General features: G+C 37.9%; 1 protein-coding gene and 1 pseudogene across 1 annotated transcript; one reads left to right on the forward strand and one right to left on the reverse strand.

Annotated features, from left to right (window-relative positions):
* The first annotated feature begins 2,428 nt into the window (after positions 1-2,428).
* LOC118575551 (vomeronasal type-1 receptor 90-like) lies at positions 2,429-3,346 on the forward strand. Its single transcript, XM_036176050.1, has one exon. The coding sequence runs from the start codon at positions 2,429-2,431 to the stop codon at positions 3,344-3,346; it is 918 nt and encodes a 305-aa protein (XP_036031943.1).
* Positions 3,347-17,046: 13,700 nt separating this feature from the next.
* Positions 17,047-17,812, reverse strand: LOC118575550 (annotated as a pseudogene).
* Positions 17,813-26,358: the final 8,546 nt, after the last annotated feature.

The raw sequence follows: 26,358 nt of genomic DNA on the forward strand, positions 1-26,358 counted from the left end.
ATGTAAGTTATAAATATTGACAAATAAATAGATACGACGTAGACAGACTGTAGATTATATCTTTGGGTTAAGGAAAAAAACGTTTTTGATTACTACCTTTTACATTATGTTATCATCTTTTTATATTTCCTATATACATGTGCTATATTGATAAATTGCAGATGTATAATTAACGAAAATTATGTGACATATATTATTTGTCCATTCGCAATTTTAAAATTAGAATTGAACTCTAATTCTTTCAGTTTAAAGACCAAAGCTTGAATTAAGTGTTATGCTGGACCTTTCATTTATTTAGGATTTATATGTTTTATTCTACATATATGAGTGTTTTGCCTACATATATGTCTGTATGCTGCTTGTACACCTGGGTCAGAGAGGACAATGGCTCCCCAAGAACTAGTGTGACAGATGGCTATAAGCCACCATGTCCTTGCTGGGAATCTAACCCAGGTCATTTACAAGAGTAAACATACTCTGAACCACTAAGCCATCTCTCAAGCTTGTATCCCAGAGCTTTTAAAAACACAGAACATCAGAGTACAGTTACTGTAAGTGTATGTTGGTGGGAGAATCAGATGTTTGTTTCTGGCAATTGGGATGAGTCTATATATTTACTTGATCAAGCTTTTCAAGAGCAAAAATAATGTAAATAAAAAATGTGTGATTTATGGTGTCATATTCAAGGAAATGTTTAGGGTGGTCTTAGTCACTAAGTTCTGCATTATTTCTATACATACAAGCATGCGTTAATGTGTATATGTGGAGTATAGAAGTGAGCTTGACAATACAATTGGGCACACTTTTTCTCACAAGAATCTGAGTCAGTGTATCAGTTTTCTATTTCTATATCATGAAGCTAATTTTAAAGTACTGAATTCTAGTAATTTGACAAAATAATGACACTGGTAACCAGGTCAAATAACTAACATGGGCACCAAAGGAAAGACTGTTGAGTGGAACTGTAAACACTGTCTGGTGCTGATGACCGCTGATAACACTGGGGCCTTGGTTTCCACTGCATGGGAATGAATCTCTTTTAAAACAGAAATTCAAAAACAAGATCACTATATGGCCATCTTCAACAAATTCAAGTTTGTAGCTATGTGTTGAAACTAGTGTTTTTCTTAGTGTCACATGTTCTCTCTTCTTGGAGGCTCCTAGTTCTACATCTTCAGATGTGAGTATGTAGCCTACAGTAAATACAGACACCAGAGCAAAAGGGGACCTTGGCCAGGATGGGGGTGGGTCACGGAACATTGGAAAGGAGAATGGCAGGGTACAAGTGATCTCATCAGGGAAACCAGAAAAAGTGGGCGGGCTCCTTAGCAGGGAAGAGGGAAGTAAATGGAGAAGGTGGGAGGAAGGTGCAGCTGAATAGCAGTATACAAGTAATCTGATGGGGAAAGGGAGAAAATTGGGGGTTCTTAGTTAAAGTAGGGACATCAATTTAAAAGAAGGAGGTAGGTAAAATAACAATATGGGTGGCTGAAAAAAATCATAAGGCAAAAAGAGAATATAATCATAGGGAATCATACTATTAATGATTTGCTCACACACACATACAAACCCCAAAGCAAAGAAAAAACTGGTTTGTCTTGATAGCTGGGAGTTAGTTCTTTAATCCTGAAGTGGAGTGTTCCAAAAGATGATGGGATGGGAAGTAAACTGGGAGATAGTTAGGATCATTTATAGCCATAAGTAATGGTTACACAATTAATAGGGTGTGGAAAGTACAATAATAGTCTCCAACTGAATCAATGTGTTAATTCTGGATTCTGGGGATGTAAGACTTCATAGAAAAAGGCACATACAAAAAGGAAAATATGAACTAAGGCAGTAATTTAGCTGATTAAAATAGTTTAACATCAAATTTCACTGTGATTCCATTAGAATTATGAGTCAAGCATTGTTTTCACTATCTATGAAAATAGAGCATATTAAAATTATGCAATGTGAAACTCACCTCACTCTTTAGATTTCTTTTGTGAATATTTTTCAGGTCAACTTAAGTTTTATTTGGCTGCAAAAATGTGATTAGTATTCTGTGTTATCACTACTGTTTTAGGTGTTAACTATAAAATGAGGCAATGTAAATCAATAGTATTGGATTTCTAAGGCATGACATCTAAGTGCAATACAGGCATACACAGTGTATATTCTGTATTGGATGTGACTGTAGATGTCTTTATTATCTCTAGTATGCTATATATACAGGTAGATACATGGATAAGTATATAGAAGTATATGTTATCCAGTCTGGAACATCAGAATTTTAAGAGACAGGCTAATCAAAAAATATTAAGTAAAACAGAATGATGATATAGACATACTGACCTGTGAATTGTAAGTTTGATGAATATTATTTTTTTCCAGATATATGAAATATGCTTCTACTACAGTGCTGAGATGAATACACTTTACATATATGTCCTCATTAAACAATATCCTTTATTTCCAATCTGGACTCGGGGTTCTAGCCAATATGTTTCTCCTTTTTTTCTACACTGTTATAATCCTGTGTCACAGACCTAAGCTCCTGGATCTGATCTCCTGTCAGCTGACCTTCATCCACATAATGATGGTCCTCACTGGAGGGGATATTTGGCTTACAGACATATTTGAGTCACTGAACTTTGAGAATGACTTCAAATGTAAGACAACATTTTATTTAAGCAGGGTAATGAGAGGCCTCTCCATCTGTATGACCTGCCTCCTGAGTGTGTTCCAGGCTGTCACTATCAGTCCCAGTACCTCTTTGTTGGCAAAATTTAAACATAAACTTAAATCATACACGATCTATGCTTTCTACTACCTTTGGTCTTTCAATTTGTCATTCAGTAGTAGGTGGATCTTCTATGTAGGTGCTTTTACCAATGTGAGTGACAGCAACCAGATGAAGGTCACTAAATCCTGTTCACTCTTCCCCAAGCACTACATCATTAGTGCACTGTTTTTAACAGTGACAGTCTCCAGAGATGTCTTTCTTGTAGGAGTTATGTTGACCACAAGTGCATACATGGTGATTATCTTGTTCAGACACCAGAGGCAATGCAAGCATCTTCACAGCATCAGCCACATGAGAGCATCCCCTGAGAAGAGGGCTACCCAGACCATCTTGCTGCTGGTGGTTTTCTTTGTGGTCATGTACTGGGTGGACTTCATCATCTCATCCACCTCATTCCTGTTATGGAAGTACAATCCAGTCATCCTGACTGTTCAGAAGTTTGTGATGAATGCGTATCCCACAATTACTCCTTTGGTACAAATCAGTTCTGATAACAGAATAATCAATATTCTAAAACAGATACAGTCAGTGCACAACCAAATTTTTAAAAAAGCATAAATTATCTCATTTTTTAATAAAATGATTTATTTTCATTTATGTTTATGAGTTTGTGTCAGCTTGTATGCATGTGTGAATTCCTGGTCCCCACAAAGGTCAGAAGAGGTTATTGTCCACCCTTTAACTAGATATACAGGTGGTTGTAAGGAGTCATTTTGGTGCAATTATTTTCTAAAAACACACACACACACACAAAAAAAAAACCAACAGATTTTTCTTAAACTGTTTAATTGTTCAAGTAGCAAACCAAGATTCTTCATATATTTAACTAAAATTTGTGCTATTATGCATGTGCATTCTGGTGACATTCTACTGCCAAGTAATACAGAGTTCTTTAGGTTCATTTTCCACCATAAGTCGATATTTCCACAGGGAGTCACTTACTCTCTCCCTTCTTATTTTATATCATAAATGTTACATTGATGCTGAAGTTACTCAAAGGAAGGGATTTTAATCTACTTTCAGTCATCAAGAATAGTTTAAATATCCTATTGTAGCTTTAATTCTCTTTCCTAAGTATAGTTTCTCTGGATCATAAAAATAGTGTGAATTTCAATTTTCCATATTTTTACCCAAAGTTACTTAAATAGTCTTATATAAAAATTTAATTTGCCTGTTTATTTGCATTTCATATCATCCACAGTTACTGAAAATTATCGGTACTAAAAATTGTTTATACATACATATATGATGTGCAGTGTGGTTTTTGTGAATGTGTACATGCCTGTGAGTGTTCACAGATGAAGGTTGTGTGTGCCTGTGAGTGTACACAGACAAAGGATGTGTATGCATGTGAGTGTTCACAGATGAAGGATGTGTGTGTGTGTGTGCACAGATGAAAGATGTGTGTGCATGTGAGTGTTCACAGATGAAGGATGTGTGTGTGCACAGATGAAAGATGTGTGTGCATGTGAGTTTTCACAGATGAAGAATGTGTATGCATGTGCACAAGGAGACCAGGAGATAACCTTCCCTTTGTTCTTCATGTGCCATTCTCCTTCTGTTCTGGGAGAGCATCTCTCACTGTAACCTGGAGTCCACCCAATAGGCCAAGATGGTAGCCCCAGTTCTTCTCCTGTCTCTGTCTCTGTCTCAGCTTTGCCATTAGAAGTGTTCACCACCAGACTTTACCATTTAAATGTTGTGTTTTTCTTTTATTGAAAAGAGATTATTTTTCATACAATATATTCTGATTAGGGTTTCCAGCTCCCCTATCTCTCTCAGTTCTTCCTCTCCTCCTCTACCAGATTTCTGTCTCTCCTTAGAAAACAAACAAGCATCTGAGAAATAATAATAAAATAAACAACAAGATAAAACAAACATAAACAAATCAGAATAAAACAATACAAACCGAAGAAAAAGAGCCAAAGAAAAGGCACAAGTATCACATATAGATTTAGAAACAGAAATTCACACATAGGAATCTCATAAAAACACAAAAGCAGAAGTCATAATATATATGTGTATATGTATATATAAATGCAAAGGGCCTGTAGATTCCATTGAGTTCATTTGGTGTTGACCATCTGCTGCTGGGCATGAGGCCTTCCCTTAAAAGTGATTTGTTTACCCACTGAGACTCATAGGAGAAAACTAATGTTTCACCTGCCAGTGGCTATCAAATGGAGGTAGCTTCCAAATTTGGGATGGGGGCATGTATCCACTTCTTTCTATCCAGAAGCCCCTCTGGTTCAAACCTGTGCATCCTGCCATAGTCTCTGAATTTACATGTGTGTCTGTTGTGCTTTGTTTAGAAGACTTTTTTTTTTTGCTGTCCTCTGTCTACTCTGGCTCTTATAGTCTTTCTACCACCACTTCCAAAGAATTCTCTGGGCCCTGAGGGGAAGAATTTGATGGGGACTTCCAATATAGGGCTGAGTTTTTCAAGGTTTCTCACTCTTTGCACATTTTCTGGCTGTGTGTCTCTGTGTTTGTTCCCATTTGCTTCTGGAAGAAGCCTCTCTGATGATGGCTGATCAGGACACAGATCTATGAGTCCAGCAGAGTGTCATTTAGAGTCATTTTATTGCTGCATTCTTTTAGTAGAACACTAGTATTTGGTTTTCTCCTTGTCCCTTGGCCTATTTAGACCCAGGTTCTTCACCATGCAAGCAGTGTCTAGTATGAGTTCCATGCTTTAAAACAAATCAGATATTGGTTGGTTACACTCACAAGTTTGTGCCATTATTGTACTAGCATATCTTGTAGGCAGGACACCATTGTAGATTGGAGGGTTTGCAGCTGGGTTGGTTTTTGCTTTTCTTCTTTTGTAGTGTCCATGTTGCCTTCCAGTACCATGAACTCTAATCTGAATGGGTGAAGGCTTTAGATAGGCCCCCAGTTGAATTCTTTGTGTTCAATTAGATGTGTAGGTGTGCCGGGGACAGCATATAAGATGGCTGATGTGCTGCCAGCAGAGATTGGAGAAAAGCAGACCCAAGATTGTGGACCATCAACCCTCTGTGTGTTCCCCTATGGATCTTCTGCTTAGCATGCCTCTATTGGGCCAAGGCAGAAATGCCTATGTGTCCCAAGGTCATGCTTTATGGCATGCACATGTCATGCCCTCCTCCATATAAATACTTCTTGTAATACTAGTCTTTTTCTTCTATCTGATCTTCATGGTCTGTGTTCCTAGATCAATGATGATTTCTGTGATACAGAAAAGGAGTAAAGCAAATTTCCTCAGGAAATTATACAGAGATGATCACCCAGGCTGGGGTTAAGGCAGTTATGCAGTTCATGGGAAAGAATCTGCAGGCTGGGGAAGCTTTTCAGGCTTGGATAAACTGTACCGAATGTGTGGTCAAATATAGCACATGGTATGATGTGTGTCAACACACTGGACTCAAATTGGCCATGATGAGTAACTCAGTTTCTGAGGGTATTCCAAGGACATCGTGTAAAACTTGAGACAACTAGGGGTATTGGCTGATGACTGTGGATGGAGTAACATATAGATGGAACGACAAACTAAAAGTATGGGAACCTAGAATAAGAGAAAAATAGTGGCCTCCACCAAGAAAGGGAGGTAGCAACAATGTGGCAATGGATGGAGTGTTTGCTAAAGTTTTATTGGGTTCCTAGATTAAAAAGAGCTGCCAGAAAAGGCGAGCTTCCTTTCATGGAAACTGCCAATTGGATCAGGTCTTCCTTGGAATTGTTGGATATAGAAGGACAGAAGTTGCTGATTTGCAGGAACAGATTTCTTGTCTGAGGTCATTGTGGTATTTGCAGAGGCCTGAGGAGGAACTTAGGAGGCTGCAGGGGTCTTGAGGTTGGAGTAGCCTGTGTGAGAAGGAAATGACTGTCTGGTACCTTGACCACTGTTATTTTTACCTTTTTTTTTTTTTTCAAAATTGCATGTTGCTAGCCTCGGGGTCAAGTGCTCAGAAGATTGTATAATCGTTAATATTAAAAATAGCGCCAGGTGGGGGTGGCTCACGCCTGTAATCCCAGCACTGCGGAGGCAGAGGCAGGTGGATCTCTGTGAGTTTGAGGCCAGCCTGGTCTACAAAGCGAGTTCCAGGACAGGCTCCAAAGCTACAGAGAAACCCTGTCTCCAAAATACCAAAAAAAAAAAAAAAAAAAAATAGATTATGCTTGCTTTGGTGTTAAGTCTGGGATAGTTACTCCTGTGTTTAGTAAAAGATGATGAAAATTATATTGGTGATTTGTAAGAATAACCTTTGGGATCACGAGAACATTTTGTATTGGGTGATTTCCCCCTTTTCTTCCTGTTACCCCTTTACTTATGATAATAAAAGACTGAGGTTACCTGGGCAAAAGCAGAAGCTAAGAGAAGCTAATGAAAGTGTAGCAGAGAAGCTACTTAGCAACTGCAGAAGCCCGAAGTGACCTGCCACCTTGCATGAACATTGTCTCTGAGTCGTTACTGTGCCTTCCAGGTATCCCATTCTTCAGATCCCCAAAACTGCTGAGGCTGGTCCCCGGCATAGGTGTCCTCAGAATCACAACCCGGGTGGTGGTGGCGCACACCATTAATCCCAGCACTTGGGAGGCAGAGCCAGGCGGATCTCTGTGACTCTGAGGCCAGCCTGGACTACCAAGTGAGTTCCAGGAAAAGGCGCAAAGCTACACAGAGAAACCCTGTCTTTAAAAACCAAAAAAAAAAAAAAAAAAAAAGATCATAAGTGTTGTCTATCAGTTTGTAGAGAGCAAACAATAGCCTTGACAATACCCTGGGTTGTTTTCAGATCCTCATGAAACCCCCTTTGGCCAACAGCTCAATTAGATGTAACTAATTCCTGGTACTGGAAGCTTCATTTGGTGTTGAGAGATTTAATTTGGGGTTCAGTTCCCCCATTATTTGGTGAGTTCATTTAGATTGTTTTCATATATGTATATACTTTAGGAAGCGTCTATGGTGTTAAGTTCTCCACATGATCCCTTAAATGTTCCTTAGTTTTAGCTATCCCTTCCTGTACTCCCTTTCTTGTCCCTCTTCCCGCTCCCTTTTCCCATTTTGGTCCCCGCTTTCAGCCCTCCTCATCCATCCATAACCATCTGTTCTATTTGCCCTTCTTAATGAGATCTCCCAATCCCTATTCCCTAGCTTTATACCTAACCTCTGTGGTTATATGGATTATGACTTTCTTATCAATAGCTCAAATCCAAATATAAGCAAACATATACTTTCTGGGTCTGTGTTACCTCACTCAGAATGACTTTTTCTAGTTTGATCTCTTTAGCTACAAAATTTCATTACTTTTAATGACTGAGTAATGTTCTATTATATAAATATACCACTTGGCAACAAGCTAAGGATATTGTGAAAAAATGTCCTGATTGTTCCTTCTATAACCAAACTCCATGACCTGCAGGGAGCAATCCAAAAGGTATACAAAGAAATGAAATTTGGCAGATGGATGTATTTCATTTTGCAGAATTTGGAAGATTAAAGTATGTACACCATACCATTGACACCTATTCAGGATTTCAGTGGGCAACTCCTATGAGTTCTGAAAAGGCTGATTCTGTGATTACACACCTATTAGAAGTTATGGCCATCGTGGGAATACCTGTACAAATTAAGACAGAAAATTCCCCACCATATGTCTCCAATAAAATGAGACAATTCTTTGCTTATTACAATATAAAGCATGTTACAAGTATACCACACAATCCCATAGGCCAAGCAGTCATAGAAAGATCCAATCTAACTTTAAAGGATATGCTAAATAAACAGCAACAGGTAACAATGACTCCTAGAAATAGATTGCATAGTGCTTTATTAACCTTGAATTTTCTCAATGCAGATGAGAGGGGAACAACAGGTGCGGAGAGACATTGGACGACAGACAAAACTCTTGAGCTAAACCAACCGGTTTATTTCAAAGATGTGTTGACCTCAGAATGGAAACCTGGATATGTCCTACATTGGGGAAGGGGTTTTGCTTTTGTTTCCGCAGGAGAAGAAAAGCTATGGATACCAACAAAATTAATAAAAATTAGATTCGAACAGGAGAAACCCCTTGATGAAGAGAATTAAAAGATCATCCACCAATGTGACATCTCTTCACATTGTAAGAAAAAAAATAACAATCAAAGGTTGGGGTAGGGTTCTGTTTTTGTCTTTCCAGGATAATGGAAATACTCATCTTCCAGAAATCATAAGGCTTTGGATATCCAGGTGTTTACAGCAGAAAGAAAGAATCTATTGGTACCAATCTACACAGGCAATCTCTGAAGTCTCCAGAAGGAAGATGGGGCCCCAACAACAACTCTACAGAATCCAGAATGATGCCAATGTAATCATCATCATACTACACTTCTTGCCAGAATTTCAGACAATCTCACCCATTACTCTGAGACTTGCTGCAAAATCTACAGTTAGTCTAACTGAGATTTAACTATCTGAGCTTTCTCACAATACCCAACAGAGATACCATCACCCACTAAACAGCAGGAAGCAATTCTAAGAAAATGACGCACCTTCTTCCTAAGGTTTCATATTCCTCAGGGTTATGGATGATGGTTATAGGGTTGGGGTTGGAAGAAACTATTAAACTCAGTGTTTTCCGTAAGGAAAGAAAATATGTCTCAAAAAAAAGGGAAAAGAAGAAATGGAATGGATAGGTATAAGATATTATGGTAGAGTATTGTATACATTAGTAAACAAATTTAGTAAAATAGGAGCCTTAGATAATTTGCACTGTTATGAATTCTTATATGTTCATACAAATATAAACTATTTTTATAACCTGTGTAAGATAATTTGTATATTGATACAAATAAAGAACTATATTTGTTATAATGTACACATATTTTTACTCTTATTTGAAATATTTGTATAATGATACAAATGTAAATTTATATCTGTCGTATTGTATGTATGTTCTACTTCTGTTTAAGATATTCTGTATACTGATATATATTTAGGATTATTATCATATTACATATTGCACTATACATTCCTACCTTTGCTAAAGATGTTTTGTGTATTGTCACAATTTTAAAGTCATTGTCCTTTTACTGTAGATTTGCTTACAGACTGTTTGCCTTGTTTACATGAAGCCTTAGTCCTTAGGTTGTTTAGGTAGATAAGACTTACAGATTTATAGTCACCTATGCTTGTCATCTCTATAGTTATGTTAGTTAGGTTATCCAGATTTATAGATACATGGGTCAGATGGACAGATAATCTTCCAACACTTCATGGACCTAGAGAATATGGCATTTAAATAACTTAGAATTCTGTTGACATGAGACACAATTGCTCCTGGCAGCACCAATTTGATCCCAAGAGAATGTTGGGCTTCTAAGACATTTCCATTTGGAAGTTTGTCTTCTTGGCACAAAATGGCAGACTAGGCAAAGAACTGCCCTTGCCTCAACTGCTGACAGTATGAATACTGTCCTTTCTGGACAAGCAGGACACAAAGAAAGCGACCACTGTACTCTGCCAAGACAGGGTAAGATGGTCTTTCAAAATTCCTGCTTCTGAAAATGGTCTGTCAGATTCTCTAGGCCTGTAGCCAATTTGAATGCACCAACAATGCTGAGAAACATTAGGTGACTGTCCAGGCTGCCAGCTGTCTCTGTCTACTCTTACAAGACTCCTGAAAGTTGCTTGCATCCTTCTCCCATTTCTCAGGTATTATTATATTCCTTCTCAGGTCTTTGATGAGGTTGAAGACTAACAGTTATCATTACAACTTTATATATATAATATCTTACATAGAATATATTAAGTATTAGACTCAGGTTCTTTAGGATAGGACACATTTTGGAATGATCTTTGGAACATGCCACCTACCCATGCCCTAGACTTCCCTGGATTTTAGTATGTGTTTTTTGCTTGATATTGTTTGCATTGATTGTAGTTCCATCTTATCTAGGCCATTATCCCTCATTACTCCTGGACAATATTTGATAACCATTTCTTTGTATATAGTCTTGTATTAGGTTAGAACCTTCTTATTTAGACAAAAGGGGGAGATATAGTGGGTAGCCGTTCCATCCTTGGCCTGGAAGTTCCAAGCCCCACTGAGGCTTTGGTAATGGTCATACCTACAAGGTGGGGCCAAGAGAGGATGGTGAAGACCCAAGATCCAAATGGGAAGGATCTCTTGGTTCCAGGACCCTGGATGCTGGAGGTTGACTGAGCAGAGTTCTCCAGAGAACACTGCTGAACTGCGCCATCCCTTTCCCAGACCCTGCAACCTATCCCTTCATTTGTAACTTACCCCACAAAATAAACCTCCCTTTTAACTACGTGGAGTGGCCTTAATAATTTCACCAATATCTGTCAATGGACATCTGGTTGTTTCCAATTTCTGGATATTATGAATAAGCAAGTGTCTCTATAGTGGAATGAAGTGTCCTTTGGGTATATGCCCAATAGTGATATAGCTGAATCTTGAAGTTTTTCTATTCCCAACTACCTGAGGAACCAACACACTGGTTTCCATAGTAGGTATACAAGTTTTTGCTGCCTATAGCAATGGATGAGTATTATCCTTACTCCATAACCTCACCAGCATAAAGTGTCTTTTGTGTTATTCATCTTGGCCATTCTGACTATATAAAGTGAAATCTCAAAGTAGCTTAAATTTTCATATCCCAGATGACAAGGGATATTGAAACATTCTTTAAGTGCCTCTCAACCATTTGATTTTCCACTTTTGAGAATTCGCTGTTTAGATCTGTACCCCACTTTTAAATTGGGTGATGTGTTTTCTTAATGTCAGTGTTTTGGATATTAGCCCTCTATTGGTTATATAGTTGGTAAAAATCTTTTCCCATTCTGTAGTTTTCCAATTTCTCTAAATGATGGTGACTTTCGCCATGCAGAAATTTTTTAGTTCATGAGGGCCCATTTATTAATTGCTGTTCTTAGTGCCTGTGCTATCAACATTCTGTTCAGAAAGGTTTTCCTGTGACAATGAGTTTAAGGCTATTATCAACTTTCTCTTCTAATAGGTTCAGTGTATCTGGCCTTATGTTGAGGTCTTTGGTGCATTTGGAATTGAGTTTTGTACAGTGTGATAAATATGGTCTATTTCTATTCTTCTTCATGCATACATCCAGTTTGACCAGTATTGTTTGTTAAACATACTGTCTTTTTTCCAGTGTGTATTTCTGATTTCTTCATAAAAGATCAGATGTGCATTGGTATGTGGATTTATATGTGGGTCTTCACTTAGATTCCATTAATCAATGTGTTAGGATCCAAGCAACACATATGAAGTTGAGAATTATCCTTTTAAGTTCTGTGAAGATTGTGTTGGAAATTTGATGGGGATTGCATTGAATCTGTAGATTGCTTTCAGTAGGATAACCATTTTTACTATGTTAATCCCAATGATCCATGAGCATGGAAAGCTTTCCATCTGCTTATATCTTTTTCAGTTTCTTTCTTCAGTGTCTTAAAATTTTTATCATACAAGTCTCTCATTGCTTGGTTAGAGTTATTACAAGTTATTATATATTATTTGAGGCTCTTGTGAAAGGTGTTGTTTTCTGGATTTCTTTTTCAGTCCATCTGTAATATATAGAAAATTTACTGATTGATTGATTGGTTGATTGGTTATTTGATTGATTGATTGAATGAATGAATGATTGATTGATTTTTCAAGACAAGATTTCTCTGTGTAGTTTTGGTGCCTGTCCTGGATCTTGATCTGTAGACCAGGCTGACCTTGAACTCTCAGAGATCCACCTGACTCTGCCTCCCAAGTGCTGGGATTAATGGTGTGTGCCACCACCACCCGGCAAGGTTACTTATTTTTGTGAATTAATTGCATCCAGTTAATTTCCTGAAAGTGTTTAGCAGCTGTAGGAGTTCCCTGGTTTTAGACCAGTGATTCTCAACCTGTGGATCACAACCCCTTTAGGGTTGAATGACCCTTTCATAGGGATCACCAAAGATCTTAAGAAATATTAGATATTTATATTATGATTCATAACAGTAGCAAAATTAGTTATGAAGTAGCAACAAAAATAACTTTATGATTGAAGGGGTGAGTACAACATGAACTGTATTAAAGGGTCACAGCATTTGAGAACTACTAAACTAGAGTCAGGTAGTATAATCTGTATTTTTGCAGGGTTCTCTAGAGAACAGAACATATAGAATGAATCCATTCTATATAGAAAGCATATTTATTAGAATGGCTTACAGACTGTGGTCCAGCTAACCCAATGATTGCTGTCTATCACAGGGAAGTCCACAAATCCAGTAGTTGTTCAATCCATGAGGCTGAATGTCTCAGCTGGTCTTTGGTATATGATGAATTCCTAAAGAAGTAATCTCTAATTCCAGTGAAAGAATGGACTTTCTAGAAAGAACAAGAGCAAGGAGGCAAAGAGAGCACACTTCTCTTTTCCATGACCTTTAAACAAGCTGCCAGTAAAGGTGTGGTCCAGATTAAAGAAGAATCTTCCTACCTCAAAGATCCAGATTAGGAGTGGGAAAATCAACTTCTAATGATTAAAGAAAAATCTTGCACAAGTGTCTCCAGTCTTTGGGGTTATAGTTCATTCTAGATATAAAAAAGTTGAAAACTAAGACCAGCATCACCCTATCATAGCATGTGCAAATGAAGATACTTTTACTTCTTTCCTATTTGTATCTCTTCAGTTGTTTTATTGCTCTATTAAGACTTTATGGTAGTTTGAATGTAATAAATTCCCATAATGCCAAAGAGAATGGCACTATCAGGAGGTGTGGCCTTGAGGAATAGGTGTAGTCTTGTCAGAGAAAGTGTGTCAATGTGTGGGAGGATCATGAGGTCTTCTTTGCTCAAGCTTCACTCAGTGTGACACTCAGTTGACTTCTGTTGCCTGTAAGAAGTAGGACTCTCAGCTACTTCTCCAGTACCATGTCCGCCTGCATGCTGCCATGCTGCTCCCTACCACGCTGATAATGGAATGAACCTCTGAAAATGTAAGCAAGATACCCCAATTAAGCATTTTCCTTTATAAGAGTTACCATGGTCATGGTGTCTCTTCACAGCAATAGAAACTCTTAGATTCAAGTACTATCTCTCTCTCCCTCTCCCTCCCTCTCCCTCTCTCTCTTTATATATATATAAGGTATGGAGAGAGTGGTCATTCTTGTCTTCTTTCTGATTTTAGTTAAATTCTTTTAAGTTTCTCTCTGTTTAAGTTTATGTTGGCTATTGCCTTTATTATGTTTAATTATGTTCCTTGTATCCCTAATATTTCCAAGAATTTTTTCATAAAGGGGTTTCGGATTTTGTCAAAGGCCTTTTATTTATCTAATGAGATGATTATGAAGGTTTTGTCTTTTGGTCTGCTTATATGTTCTATTATCTTTATCAGTTTATGTATGTTGAATTACACCTGCTTAATCTCTGGGATTAAGCCTACTTGATCATGGTGAGTGATCTTTTTGATGTGTTCTTGGATTAGGTTTACAGGTATTTTATTGATAAACTTTTGATCTATGTTCATAAGAGAAATCAATCTAAATTTGCTTTCTTTATTGAGTCTTTATATAGTTTATATATAAGGTTAACTGAGACTCACAAAAAGAATTGGACAGTGTTTCTTCATTTTTAAATCTGGTGAATAATTTGAGGAGTATTGGGAGGGGCGGCTGGAGTAGGAATGCCCCTGATAGGCTCATAGATTTGAATGCTTAGTGAGTGGTGCTGTTTGTTTGAGTAAGCATGGAATTTTTAGAGGAAGTATATCACTGGGGGTGGGCTTCAAGCTTTCAAAAACCCAAGCCAGGCCCCATGACTCTCTTGCTGCTGTCTGTGGACCTGGATGTTGAATTTTAGCATCTTCTCCAGCACCAAGTCTGCATGGCACCATGCTCCCCACCAAGACAAAAATGGACAAAACTTCTGAACTGTAAGCAAGCCCCAATTAAATGCTTTCCTTTACAAGAGTTTTCATGATCATGGTGTCTCTTCCCAGCAATAGAAGACAGGCCAAGACATGGGTTTAATGTCCTTTAGGAAATCATAGAGAATTTTGTGCTAAAATCATCTGGCTTTGGCCCTGTTTTTTTGTTTTTCTGCTTTTCTTTTCTTTTTTTTTTTTTGTTGGGAGACTCATAATTAGCGCTTCTAATCCATTGGGGTTATAGGTCTGTTTATATTTATACCAAAAGAAAATATAATTTTATTAATAATTTATATGGTATACATCATCATATTACTCACATGATATTTTGCCATAATATACCAACTGATAAATTTTTTCATATATGAGTTCTTATGAATAGTGCTGAAGTGAATATTAAAATGTCATTATTTATTTGGGATATCAATTCAATGTCCTGCATATATGTTCACAAAAATGGAATCTTAGTTTGAATTCTATACTTCTACTTTGAATCTATGTGAGGAACCACAATAATGTTTCACACAATGCCTTCACCCTTTCATGGAAAATGAGTGGGTATTCCTTTTTCTCCTAACCTTTGTTATCTGTTGAGATTTTGATTCAAGTCATTCTAATATATGTGAAGTAATATCCATATTGTTTTGGTTTGCCTTTCCATAAGTATGAGTATTATTGTGCATGTTTTCATGCAACTGTTGGCAGTTATTACTGGAAAAAATACCTATTTACATTCTAGTATCAAATTGAATTATTTTTGTATTTATTGAATTATGATAGTTCTTTGTGTATTTCATTAGGCAATTTATTAATTGGATTGTGTGATTTCTTGTTTAGTTTCTTATTTCTGTGTATATTTAGAATTATCCTTGTCAGATGTATAGCAGGCAAAGATTTTTCTCCCATTCTGTGGGTTATCTTTTCACTTTATTAACTGTCTCCTTTTCAATGAAGCTGTTTAATTTCATGACATTCCACTTTTCATTTTTTTGCCTTATTCCCTGTGCAACTCGAGTCTGAATTAGAAACTTGTCTGTCTATATGTTGAAGTGTCCCCTACATTTTTCTTTGATTGTTTCAGATTCAGGTCTTAACTTAATGTGTCTAAGACTCCCAGAATTTTTTTTTGAGGGTGAGAGATAGGGCTATAGATTAAGTATCTTACATGTGGACATCATATTTTCATGCACTGAAAGGTAAAGAGGCTGGCTTTTCTCCAGTGTGTATTGTTGGCATCTTTGTTAAAGATCAGTGGCTGCACCTTAATGATCTCATGCCAGTATCTCCTATTTTATTACATTGATCTATCTGTCAGGTTTGGTGCAAGTATGATGTTGTTTTTCCTAATATGGCTCTGTAATATAGATTGAAATGAAGTATTGTGATACCTTCTGTAATAGCCAGTGTGTGGAAAATAAATAATTACTTTATTCTGTACTATAAATTTCAATATTCTTACAACAAAATTGAAATCAAACTAGCTACATTGTGAAATAAGCCACATGTCAGTAATACCAACTAGAAAATCTCTAGGAGAAAGGTTATCCCAACATGTAATGGTTTAATATCCCAAGTTCAATGATTTCTAAAATGGTAACTATTTATGCACAGATATGCTTTCAAAGCATCACAGAAATTATGTCTCATTGTTTTCATTTTGATTTAGTTTCACAGATTTTTATTTCTTTATTGATTTCTTCTCCAACACAGTCATCATTCCATAAGACATTGTTAAATTTCCATGAGTTTGGGTTTTATTAGAGATTTGTGTGCTGTCAATTTTAGGCTTTATTGCACCATTGTTATATAGAATACAAAAAGTGATTTCAATCTTTCTGATTTGTATTGATTTGTTTTGCATTTCAATGTGTGGTCTGTTTTAGAAAAGGTTCTTTGTGTTGCAGAGTAAAATGTAGACTCTTTAATATTTGGGTAGACTTTTCTGTAGGTATTTTTTTAATTCCATTTGATGTGTGATGTCAATTAATCCTGATTTTTCTCTGTTTATTTTTTGTCTAGATGACCTGTCTATTGGAGAAACTGGGTATTAAATTCACCTAATATTAATGGATTGGTGTTAATCTTTGTCTTTTAACCCAGATATAGATTTGTTTTTTTTTTAATTTTGTTTCTCTGAGTTTGGTGTGCATATGTTTAAGGTAGTAATGTCTTCTTGATTAAATGTTCCCTTGATGAGAATGCTTGATTAGGAAGTTTCCCTCTTTATTTCTTTTGATTAGTTTTAGTTAAACATTTATTTTGTCAGATGTTTGGATAGTAACATTTGCTTTCTTTCTGGTTCCATATGATTGGAGTATTTTGTCTATCCTTATATTCTAATGTGGTGCCAATCTTTATAGCTAAAATGTGTTTCTTGCAGGCAACAGATAGATTTTGTTTCCGGCACTCTCGGACTTTTGTATTTTCGGGAAAGACAATGGAATTAGGAAGGGGGTGCCTTGCCTTGTCAGCACATCCGTTCCTTCACTGTGAAAATGCTTGCATTGTCTCTGATGTCTGAACAAGATAATCACCATATATGAACTTGTGGTCAACATAACTCCTACAAGAAAGACATCTCTGGAGACTGTCACTGTTAAAATCGGTGCCCTGGTGGTGTAGTTCATAGACAAGAGTGAGCAATATCTGGGGATCTTCATCTGGTTGCTCTCACTCACATTGGTAAAACCAGCGTAAAAGATACAGCTACTACTGAATGACAAATTGAGAGACCAAATATAGAAGAATGCATAAATCATGTATTTTTTTCAGTTTATATTTAAATTTTGTCAGCAATGATGTGTTGGGACTGATAGTGACAGCCTGGAACACACTCAGGAGGCAGGTCATGCAGATGGAGAGGCCTCTCATCACCCTGCTTATGTAAAAAGTTGCCTTACATTTGAAGTCATTCTCAAAGTTCAGTGACTCAAATAAGTCTGAAAGCCAAAGGTCCCCTCCAGTGAGAAACATCATTATATGGATGAAGGTCAGTTGAGAGGAGATCAGGTCCATGGGCTTTAATCTATGAACTAGGATTATGAAAGTACAGAAAAACAGTAGAAATGTATTGGCTAGGACTCCAAGTACAAATTGGAAATTAAGGATATTCTTTATTAAGGACATAAGTGGAAAGTATATTCATCTTAGCATCATAGTGGAAACATAATTCATATACCTAGAAAAATAGTAGAGTGTATTAGCTATAGAAAGATAAAACAAAAACATACTAATTGGATAATGTCAAAACCAAGAGAAGAAAAAGAGCCAAAGAAAAGCACAAGAACTGATAAACATGTGGAGACACACAAGCCACAAGGAATCTCACAGAAACACAAAAGTTGGGGCCAGAATATAAAATAATATATAAACAAAGAACCTGTAAGGTAAAATAAAGACAACAGAAACTTCAACATTATCTGACAAACAACCTTCAAAGACCCTGCTGAGTTTGTTTCCCATTTGCCATCTACTACTGAGCACAGGGCCTACAGTTAAGAGTGGGAGTCCCTTGAAGAACACTGAGTTTTCACTTGCAAGTGACTATCAGATGAAGACAGCTGTAGAAGGGTAAAACACAACCCGGCCCAGTGCTGTTAAGACTGAATTGGAGAGGGAGACCCACAAGCCAGGTGGTCAGGCACGATTATGGTGAGCAAATACATGGTGGGCTATGGGAGGTTGAGAGAGAGACAGAATGGTTCATATCCTATGCTGAGAGCAGATCTGAAGTGGTGAGGTGGTGAGGAGCAGAGAGAGGTGGGTAAGTTGCCTGCCACCAGGGGTTATGGTGATGTCTGGACCTGGACTGCTGCCAAAACTCATGTTTGTGTCCAGTGTCCTGCAGTAACCAGGCCCTGTGTTACAATCCGTGGCTCCTGTTACTAGGAAGGCAGAAGACAGGGCTGCACAGAGGTGGCCCCACCCTTCACTGGCGGCAACACTTTGGAGAACAGTCCCTGCCTCTCCCTTGCTGCAGCACCCTGATGAACTGGTCCTATACCTCTCCTGGGCCGCTCAACAGAGCTGACCCTGTTTGCTGGGGGTACTGGTGATCAGGCCCCGAAGGCATGTGAATGGGAGAGCTGGTCCTGCTCCCCTTGCCTGCCTTTTGATGGTGTGGGTAAGAAGAAGATGCCTTCCCTTGACTCTCCCCGACCACCTATGACAGGTGGAAGAGATTCCCCAGCCCCTTACCCGCTAGACACCTGGCCCTGTTTTTCGCCTGGGAAACATACTAGAGCTGGTTCTGGTGGTGTGGGTGTGGGTGAGTCTGCGCGGAGGGCATGAAAGCAGGGCAACTGGCCCCATCCATGGCTCCTTGTTGCATGAGGTAAACTAGCCAGTGGTGGTGATGATGAAGGAACACTGGCAGGCTGATCAACCCAGCTACCACCCTGGTCAAAAAATATGAGATGTGTATGAGATGAGCCTTACCATCATTGGATAAGGATCATGTAATAGCCTTGGCAATAGCCTGGGTTGTTCAGAGGTTCATGTGTGACCGCATCAGTCAACAATGCATTTGGATATATCCCGTTCCCAGTTATGAAAGTTTCATTTGGTGATGAGTGATATCAAGTTGGGTCTTATTCCCCATGTTTTTTCACACACACACACACACACACACACACACACACACACACACACACACACACACACACACACATACACACACAAGAGAGAGAGAGAGAGAGAGAGAGAGAGAGAGAGAGAGAGAGAGAGAGATTACAAAGCTTCTACTGTAACTGGTTTCCATACTCCCATCAAATATTCTAATTTTTAGCTCTTCCTCCCCACATTCCTTTCCATGTGCCCCATTTCTCCCACCCCATTTGATCTTCCCATTAGAGCCTCCTCAGTCCATTCATCACTATCTATTCAATTTCGTTTTCCTAGGGAAATCCATCATTGCATCAAAATCCCTTTCTCTAATATCTCATTTCTGTGCTTAATATGTACTGTAGCTTTTTTTTTTAAATTGATGACTCAACAGCTAAAATATACATAGAAAGTGAATGTGTATGCATGATTGTCTTTCTGGATCTGGGCTACCTCACAGAGGATGATTTTTTTCTGGTTTAATCCATTTACCTGTGCATTTCCTGATTTTGTTATTTTAATGGCCAAGTTTTATTCTACTGTGTAAATGTAACACTTTTTTTTTTGAACAGGGTTTCTGGTGTAGCATTGCACCTTTCCTGGAACTCACTTTGGAGACTAGGATGGCCTGGAACTCACAGAGATCAGCCTGCCTCTGCCTCCCGAGTGCGGCGATTAAAGTCGTATGCCACCACCACCCAGGGTAACACATTTTTTTTTATTCATCTGTTGATAGACATCAAGTTTATTACAAATTTCTGGGCATTATGAATAGAGCAGCAATGAATGAGTTTTATCAGGTATCTGTAAAGGATGACACAGCCTTTGGATATATGCTCAAGGGTGGTGTAGCTGGATCTTGAGGTGGATGGTTTCCCAGCTTCCTGAAGAACTACCAGACTGATTACCAAAGTGGCTGTACAAGTTTGCACTCCCAGAAGCAATGGATGAGTGTTCCCCCGTGTCCACATCAATAGCATCAGCTATTATTTTTTAAACTGAACATGGTCATTATGAGTTGTGTAAGATGAAATCTTAAATTAGTTTTAATTTGTCTTCCTGTGATCACTACTAATGTTGAGCAGTTGAGTGGTTCTCTGTCATTTGAGTTTCGTTTTTGAAGTTTGAAAAGAAATAAAGAACACATAAAGAGAAGATGACGGAGAGACTCTGAAGAGAAGATGATGGGGAGACTCTGAAGATATGTATGTATATTTTCCCTTTTTTGAAGGCCAGGGAATGTTAGTTTAGCCCCTCTTACAGACCCCATTAAATTAAGTCTTAATTCCGCAGATAGAAAAGTCAAGTTGAGTGATTATTTCATGGACTTCATAGCTTCCCCTCAATCCATGAGCTGCTGAAAGCTGGTCCTCATAGTAGTGGCAGAATTTTAATGGGGATTGGATTGAATCTGTTGATTACTTTTGATCAGATGGCCATTTTTACTATGTTAATCTTACCAATCCATGAACATGGGAGATCTTTCCATCTTTTGATATCTTTTTCCATTTCTTTCTTGAAAGAGTTGAAATTATTGTCATACAGATCTTTCACTTGCTTGGTTAGAATCACTCCAAATGTATGTTATTTGAGGCTATGGTGGAAGGGTCTTGATTCTCTGATTTCTTTCTCAGACCCTTTGTCTTTTGTATATAGGAAGGCTACTGAATATTTTTTTTATTTAATCTTGTATCCAATCTCTTAACTAAAGGTGTTTAACAGCTCTGACATTTCCCTGGTAGTGTTTTTGGAGTTGCTTTTGTAGCTAATACATCATCTGAAAATAATGATGCTTTGACTTCTTCTTTTCCAACTTGTGTTCCTTTGATCTCCTTCAGCTGTCTTAGTGCTCTAGCAAGAACTTCAAATACTATATTGAATCGGTATATAGAGAGTGGATAGACATATCTTGTTCCTGATTTTAGTGGACTCAATTTGAGTTTCTCTCCATTTAATTTGATGTTAGCAATTGACATGCTGTATATTGCTTTTATTATGTTTATGTTTGTGCATTGTATCCTTGATCTCTCCAAAACTTTTATCATGAAGGGGTGTTGAATTTTGTCAAAGTCTTTTTCAGCATCCAACATGATGATCATGTACTTTTATTTCTTTCAGTTTGCTTATATGGTGAATTACACTGACAGATTTCATATATTGAATAACCCTGCTTTTCTGGGATGAAGACTACTTGATCATGGTGGATAATCTTTCTGATGTGTTCTTGGATTCAGTTGGCAAGTATTTTACTTAGTATTTTTACATCAATGTTTATGAGTGAAATTGGTCTCTAATTCTCTTTCTTTGTTGAGTTTTTGTGTGGTTTTGGTATCAAAGTGACTGTGGCTTTATAGAAAGAATTTGGCAATGTTACTTCTGTTTGTATTTTTGTGGAATAATTTGAAGAGTATTGGTATTAGCTCTTCTTTGAAAGTCTGGTAGGAAACTGTATTAAAACATGTGTCCTTGTGCTTTTATTGGTTGGTGACTTCTGATGGCTACTTCTACCTCTTTGGGTGCTTTAAGTCTATTTAAATTATTTATATGATTCTTATTTAACTTTGGTAAGTGGTATCTATCAAGATATCTGTCCATTTAGATTTTCCAATTTTGTGGAGTACAGGTTTTTGAAGAATGACCTAATGATTATCTTTGTTTCCATGGAGTCTGTTGTGTACCTCTTTTTATTTTTAATTTTGTTGATTTGAATAGTCTCTATCTCTGCCTTTTAGTTAGTTTGGATAAGAGTTTATCTATTTTGTTGATTTTTGTCAAAGAACCAACTTTTTAGCTCCTTGATTCTTTGTATGGTTTTCTGTTTCTATTATATTGATTTCAGCCCCCAATTTATTTCCTGTCTTCTGCTACTCTTAAATGTGTCTAATTCTTTGTGTTGTAGAGCTTTCAGATGTGCTCTCAAGTCCCTATTATGAGCAATCTCATTATTCATTAAGATACTTAGTGCTATGAACTTTCCTCTTGGCACTGCTTTCATTGTGTCCCATTAATTTTGATATGTTGTGCATTCATTTTCATTGAATTCTAGGACGTCTTTAACTTCTTTCTTTCTTTCTTCCTTGACCCAGTGGTAACTCAGTAGAGAGTTGTTCAGTTTCAATGAGTTGTGGGCTTCCTTTTGTTTCTGTTGTTTCTGAAATCTGTCTTTAATCCATGGTGGTCTGTTAGAATACAGGGGGTTATTTTAAGTTTTCAGTATCTTTTGAGACTCACTTAGTGGCTGAGTATATGGTTAATTTTGGATGTTGTTTCATGTGGTTCTGAGAAGAAGGTACATTCTTTTGTGTTTAGGTGAAATGGTTCTGTAGATATGTTAGGTTGATTTGATAATAATATCTGTTAGTTCCATTATTTCTCTGTTTAGTTTCTGTCTGGATGATCTGCTCATTGGGGAGAGTGTGGTGTTAAATCTCCCACCGTTATTGTATGTGGTTTTATGTGTGATTTAAACTGTAAAATGTTTCTTTTACAGTTCTGGTGCCCTTATATTTGAAGCATAGATGTTCAAAATCGACACATCATATTGGTTGATTTTTCCTTTGATGAGTATGAAATGTCCTTCTCAATCTCTTTTGATTAATTTTGGTTTGAAGTCTATTTTTTTAGATATTAGGATGATTACACCAGCTTGCTTCTTAGGTCCATTTGTTAGCAAAATCTTTTCCAACCCTTTACTTTTAGGTAATGTCTGTCTTTGAGGTTGAGGTGTGTTTCTTGAATGCAGCAGAATTATGGATCCTGATTTGTATCCAATCCATCAGACTGCATCTTTTTATTGACAAATTGAGTCCATTCATATTGAGGAATATTAATGAGCAATGACTGTTAATTCCTTTATTTTCTTGTTAGTGGTGACAGTGTGTGTGTGTGTGTGTGTGTGTGTGTGTGTGTGTGTATTTGTGTTTCACTGGTTTGAGTTTATTCATTCCTTGTGTTTTTGTGGGTGCTGTAAACTTCCTGGGGTTGAAATTTTCTTTCTAGTAATGAATGTATGGCCTAGTTTTTGGATAGATATATTTTAAATATGAGTTTGTCATGAAATATACATCTAGGATGATTGACAGTTTTGCTGGGTATAGGCATCTGGGCTAATATCCCTGAGCTCTTAGCATCTACAAGACATCAATCCAGATTCTTCTGGATTTTAGCGTCTCCATTGAGAAGTTGGATGTGATACTAATGGGCCTGCCTTTATATGTTACTTGGCATTTTTCCTTTTTCATTTTGAATATTCATTTTTGTTATGTATGTTTAATATTTTGATTATTATGTGATAAGGGGAAATTTTTTCTGGTCCAATTTTTGGTGTTCTGTAATCTTCTAGTACTTTTATAGACATGCCCTTATTTAGATAGAGAAAATTTTCTCCTATGATTCAGTTAAATATATTCTATGTGTTTTTGAGCTGCATTTCTTCTCTTTCTTCTATTCTTATTATTCTGATGCTTGGTCTTTTCATTGTGCTCCAGATTTCCTGGATGTTTTGTGTTGGGAAACTTTTAGATTTAACATTTTTTTTTGACTGATGAATTTATTTCTTCTATCCTGTTTTCTTTCCCATCTCTTGTGTTCTGATGGTGAAGTTTCTTCTATAGTCCCTGTTTGCTTACCTATATTTTCCATTTATAGGTTTCCATCTGGTTGTGTTTTCTTTATTGCTTCTAATTCCATTTTCTGGTCTTGAACAGTTTCCTTCATCTGTCTGCTTTTTCTTTTTTTGGATTTCTTTTAGGGATTTATTGATTTCTTCTAAGTTTTTGTTTGTCTTTTTCTCAATTTTGTTGAGGGATTTGTTCACATCCTCTTTAAGGATAACCCTCATGAAGTAAGTCATTTTCTTATGCTTCAGCTGTGTTGGATTGTTCAGGTCTTGCTGTTGTAGGATAGCTGGGCTCTGGTGATGCCATATTGACTTTTCTGTTATTGGTTGTGTTCTTTCATAGGTGTTTAGGCATCTGGATTTTGGATGATTATAGGTCTAGGTGTTTATTCCTGAGCTGTCCATAGGGTCAGCTCTACTGTGCTACCCAGGAGAGGTACAGGGCCCAGTCTTGTGAATGCTGCAACTGGTGAGAGGTTGGGTCAGGTCCCTCACCTGCTGCAGTAGGCTAGGGGGAAGGGGAGGAATCTTTCACTCACCATATAGCAGGCACAACCAACTCTTCCATACCCATGTCCTCAGAGCCTGCTTGCCCATTCCCCTGCAAATAGGGTCATCTCTATTGTGTTCCCCAGGGGAAATTTAGGACCCTATCTCCTGTGTGCTTCAGCAGGTGATGGGTAGGACCAATTTCCATAGCATAACAGCCAGTTAGAGGGCAGGGCCAAGTGTGTACAGTCTTATCCTTCCAACCTTTGGTGGTATCAATAATCACGGACCTCATCACAGACTGTGGCTCCATCAGGGCAATGAACCCATATTTAGGCCCTTGCACTGCCCAGGCCCAGAAATCACCATGGCCCTAGGTGGCAATAAGCCACCCATATTAGCCTGTTCCTCAACTCTTTCATCTTTAGATTACCTCTGTCTATCCCACATGAACTATTCTGTCTCTCTCTCCCCCATACCACACCATTCATCTGCTCACTAAAATAGTGCCCATATGCCCAGCACTGCAAGGCATCAGACAGACCTAGGTTTTCCCCTTGGGGACCAGGACAAAGTGAACTGAACCCGAGTGTGGGTCTCCATGTCCCACTTAGTCCATGATGGTGCTGGGCAGGACCATGATACCTTCTCAGAGTCTGGGATCTTTCATTGTAGGTCTGGGTGTGGGTCTGTTGGAAATTTTCTTTTCTTGTTTTGTCTTTTACCTGTTCTCTGTGTGCATTTCTTGTATTTTTGTGGGATTGTCTTTCCTCTGTTTAGAGCATTTTTTTCATGAACTTGTTGAAGGTCATGTCTTTGACATTGACATGGGATTCTTGACTCTCTTGTATCTATAATTTGAAGGTTTCATATTTTCATGATATCCCACATATAAAATGCTTTTAGGAGTACACTCTATCAACTGTGCTACATCAATAGCCCCCAGCCTCCTATCTGCTGATAATATAGTTATATAATCTCATGTCTGTGCCATGTGTAAGAAAGATTACTTGAGGCACAGCCAGGCAGATGTCTGCAAGTTTGAGGCCAGCCTGGTCTACAACATGAGTTCCAGGAAAGGCACAAAGCTACACAGAGAAACCCTGTCTTGAACCCCCTCCCCACAACAAAGAACAAAGAAATATTGCTTCACCCAGCATTGTTTAGAGAAGGTGACATTTTCCATATTTTTTCTTCCTCTTTTTTTAATGAAAGGAAGAGTTTATTTGGGTGTATGGTTTCACAGGGTCCAGAGCCCATCATTGCCACAAAGCATGGCAGCAAGTGGCAGACATGATGTCAGGAGCAGAAATCTGAGTGTTTACATCTTGAAACACAAGCATGAAGCAGAGAGAACTTGAAATAGCAGAAATCTTTAAACTCTCAAAGCCTGCCTCCAGTGACATATTTCCTTCATCAAGGCCATGCCTCTTAAACCTCCCCATTTTTGGAGGATATTTTGATCACATTCTGATGTTCCTGAAACTAGCAATGAAGTTTGCTTTGATTCAGAGGGCAGAAGTAGCTACTAGGTGAACAAAATTAGCCATAGAGATTTTGGAGAACCAAGCACAAATAGGAAGTAGTAGGATGGGACTGAGAGAAAAATCATGGCTTTTTTGGATCAAAGAACAAGAGAGAGTGTAGTTGAGTGGTCAGTTTTCCCAGTGCTTCTCTGATCATTCAGCTTCTTACTCTGATATCTAAATCCTGAATATGTATTATCAAGAATAATTAGATGAATGCTTCATCTGGCACCCAATGTGGGGCATAGGATCACAGGTCCACCTGCTATGCAGCTGCTGCAGGTGTCACCATGGCTGGCTTTTCCTCCCTTGCTCCATACCCTCTGTACAAATCTAGGGTTTTTCCATTGTAGCTTCTCTACAGTGGCCTCCAGCTGCTGCTGTCCTGGCCCCATACTTCACAGGTACCTGGGCCCCAAATGTCATAGGTGTTAGCT

The sequence above is a fragment of the Onychomys torridus genome, unplaced genomic scaffold (assembly GCF_903995425.1).
Source record: "Onychomys torridus unplaced genomic scaffold, mOncTor1.1, whole genome shotgun sequence".
NCBI lineage: Eukaryota > Metazoa > Chordata > Mammalia > Rodentia > Cricetidae > Onychomys > Onychomys torridus.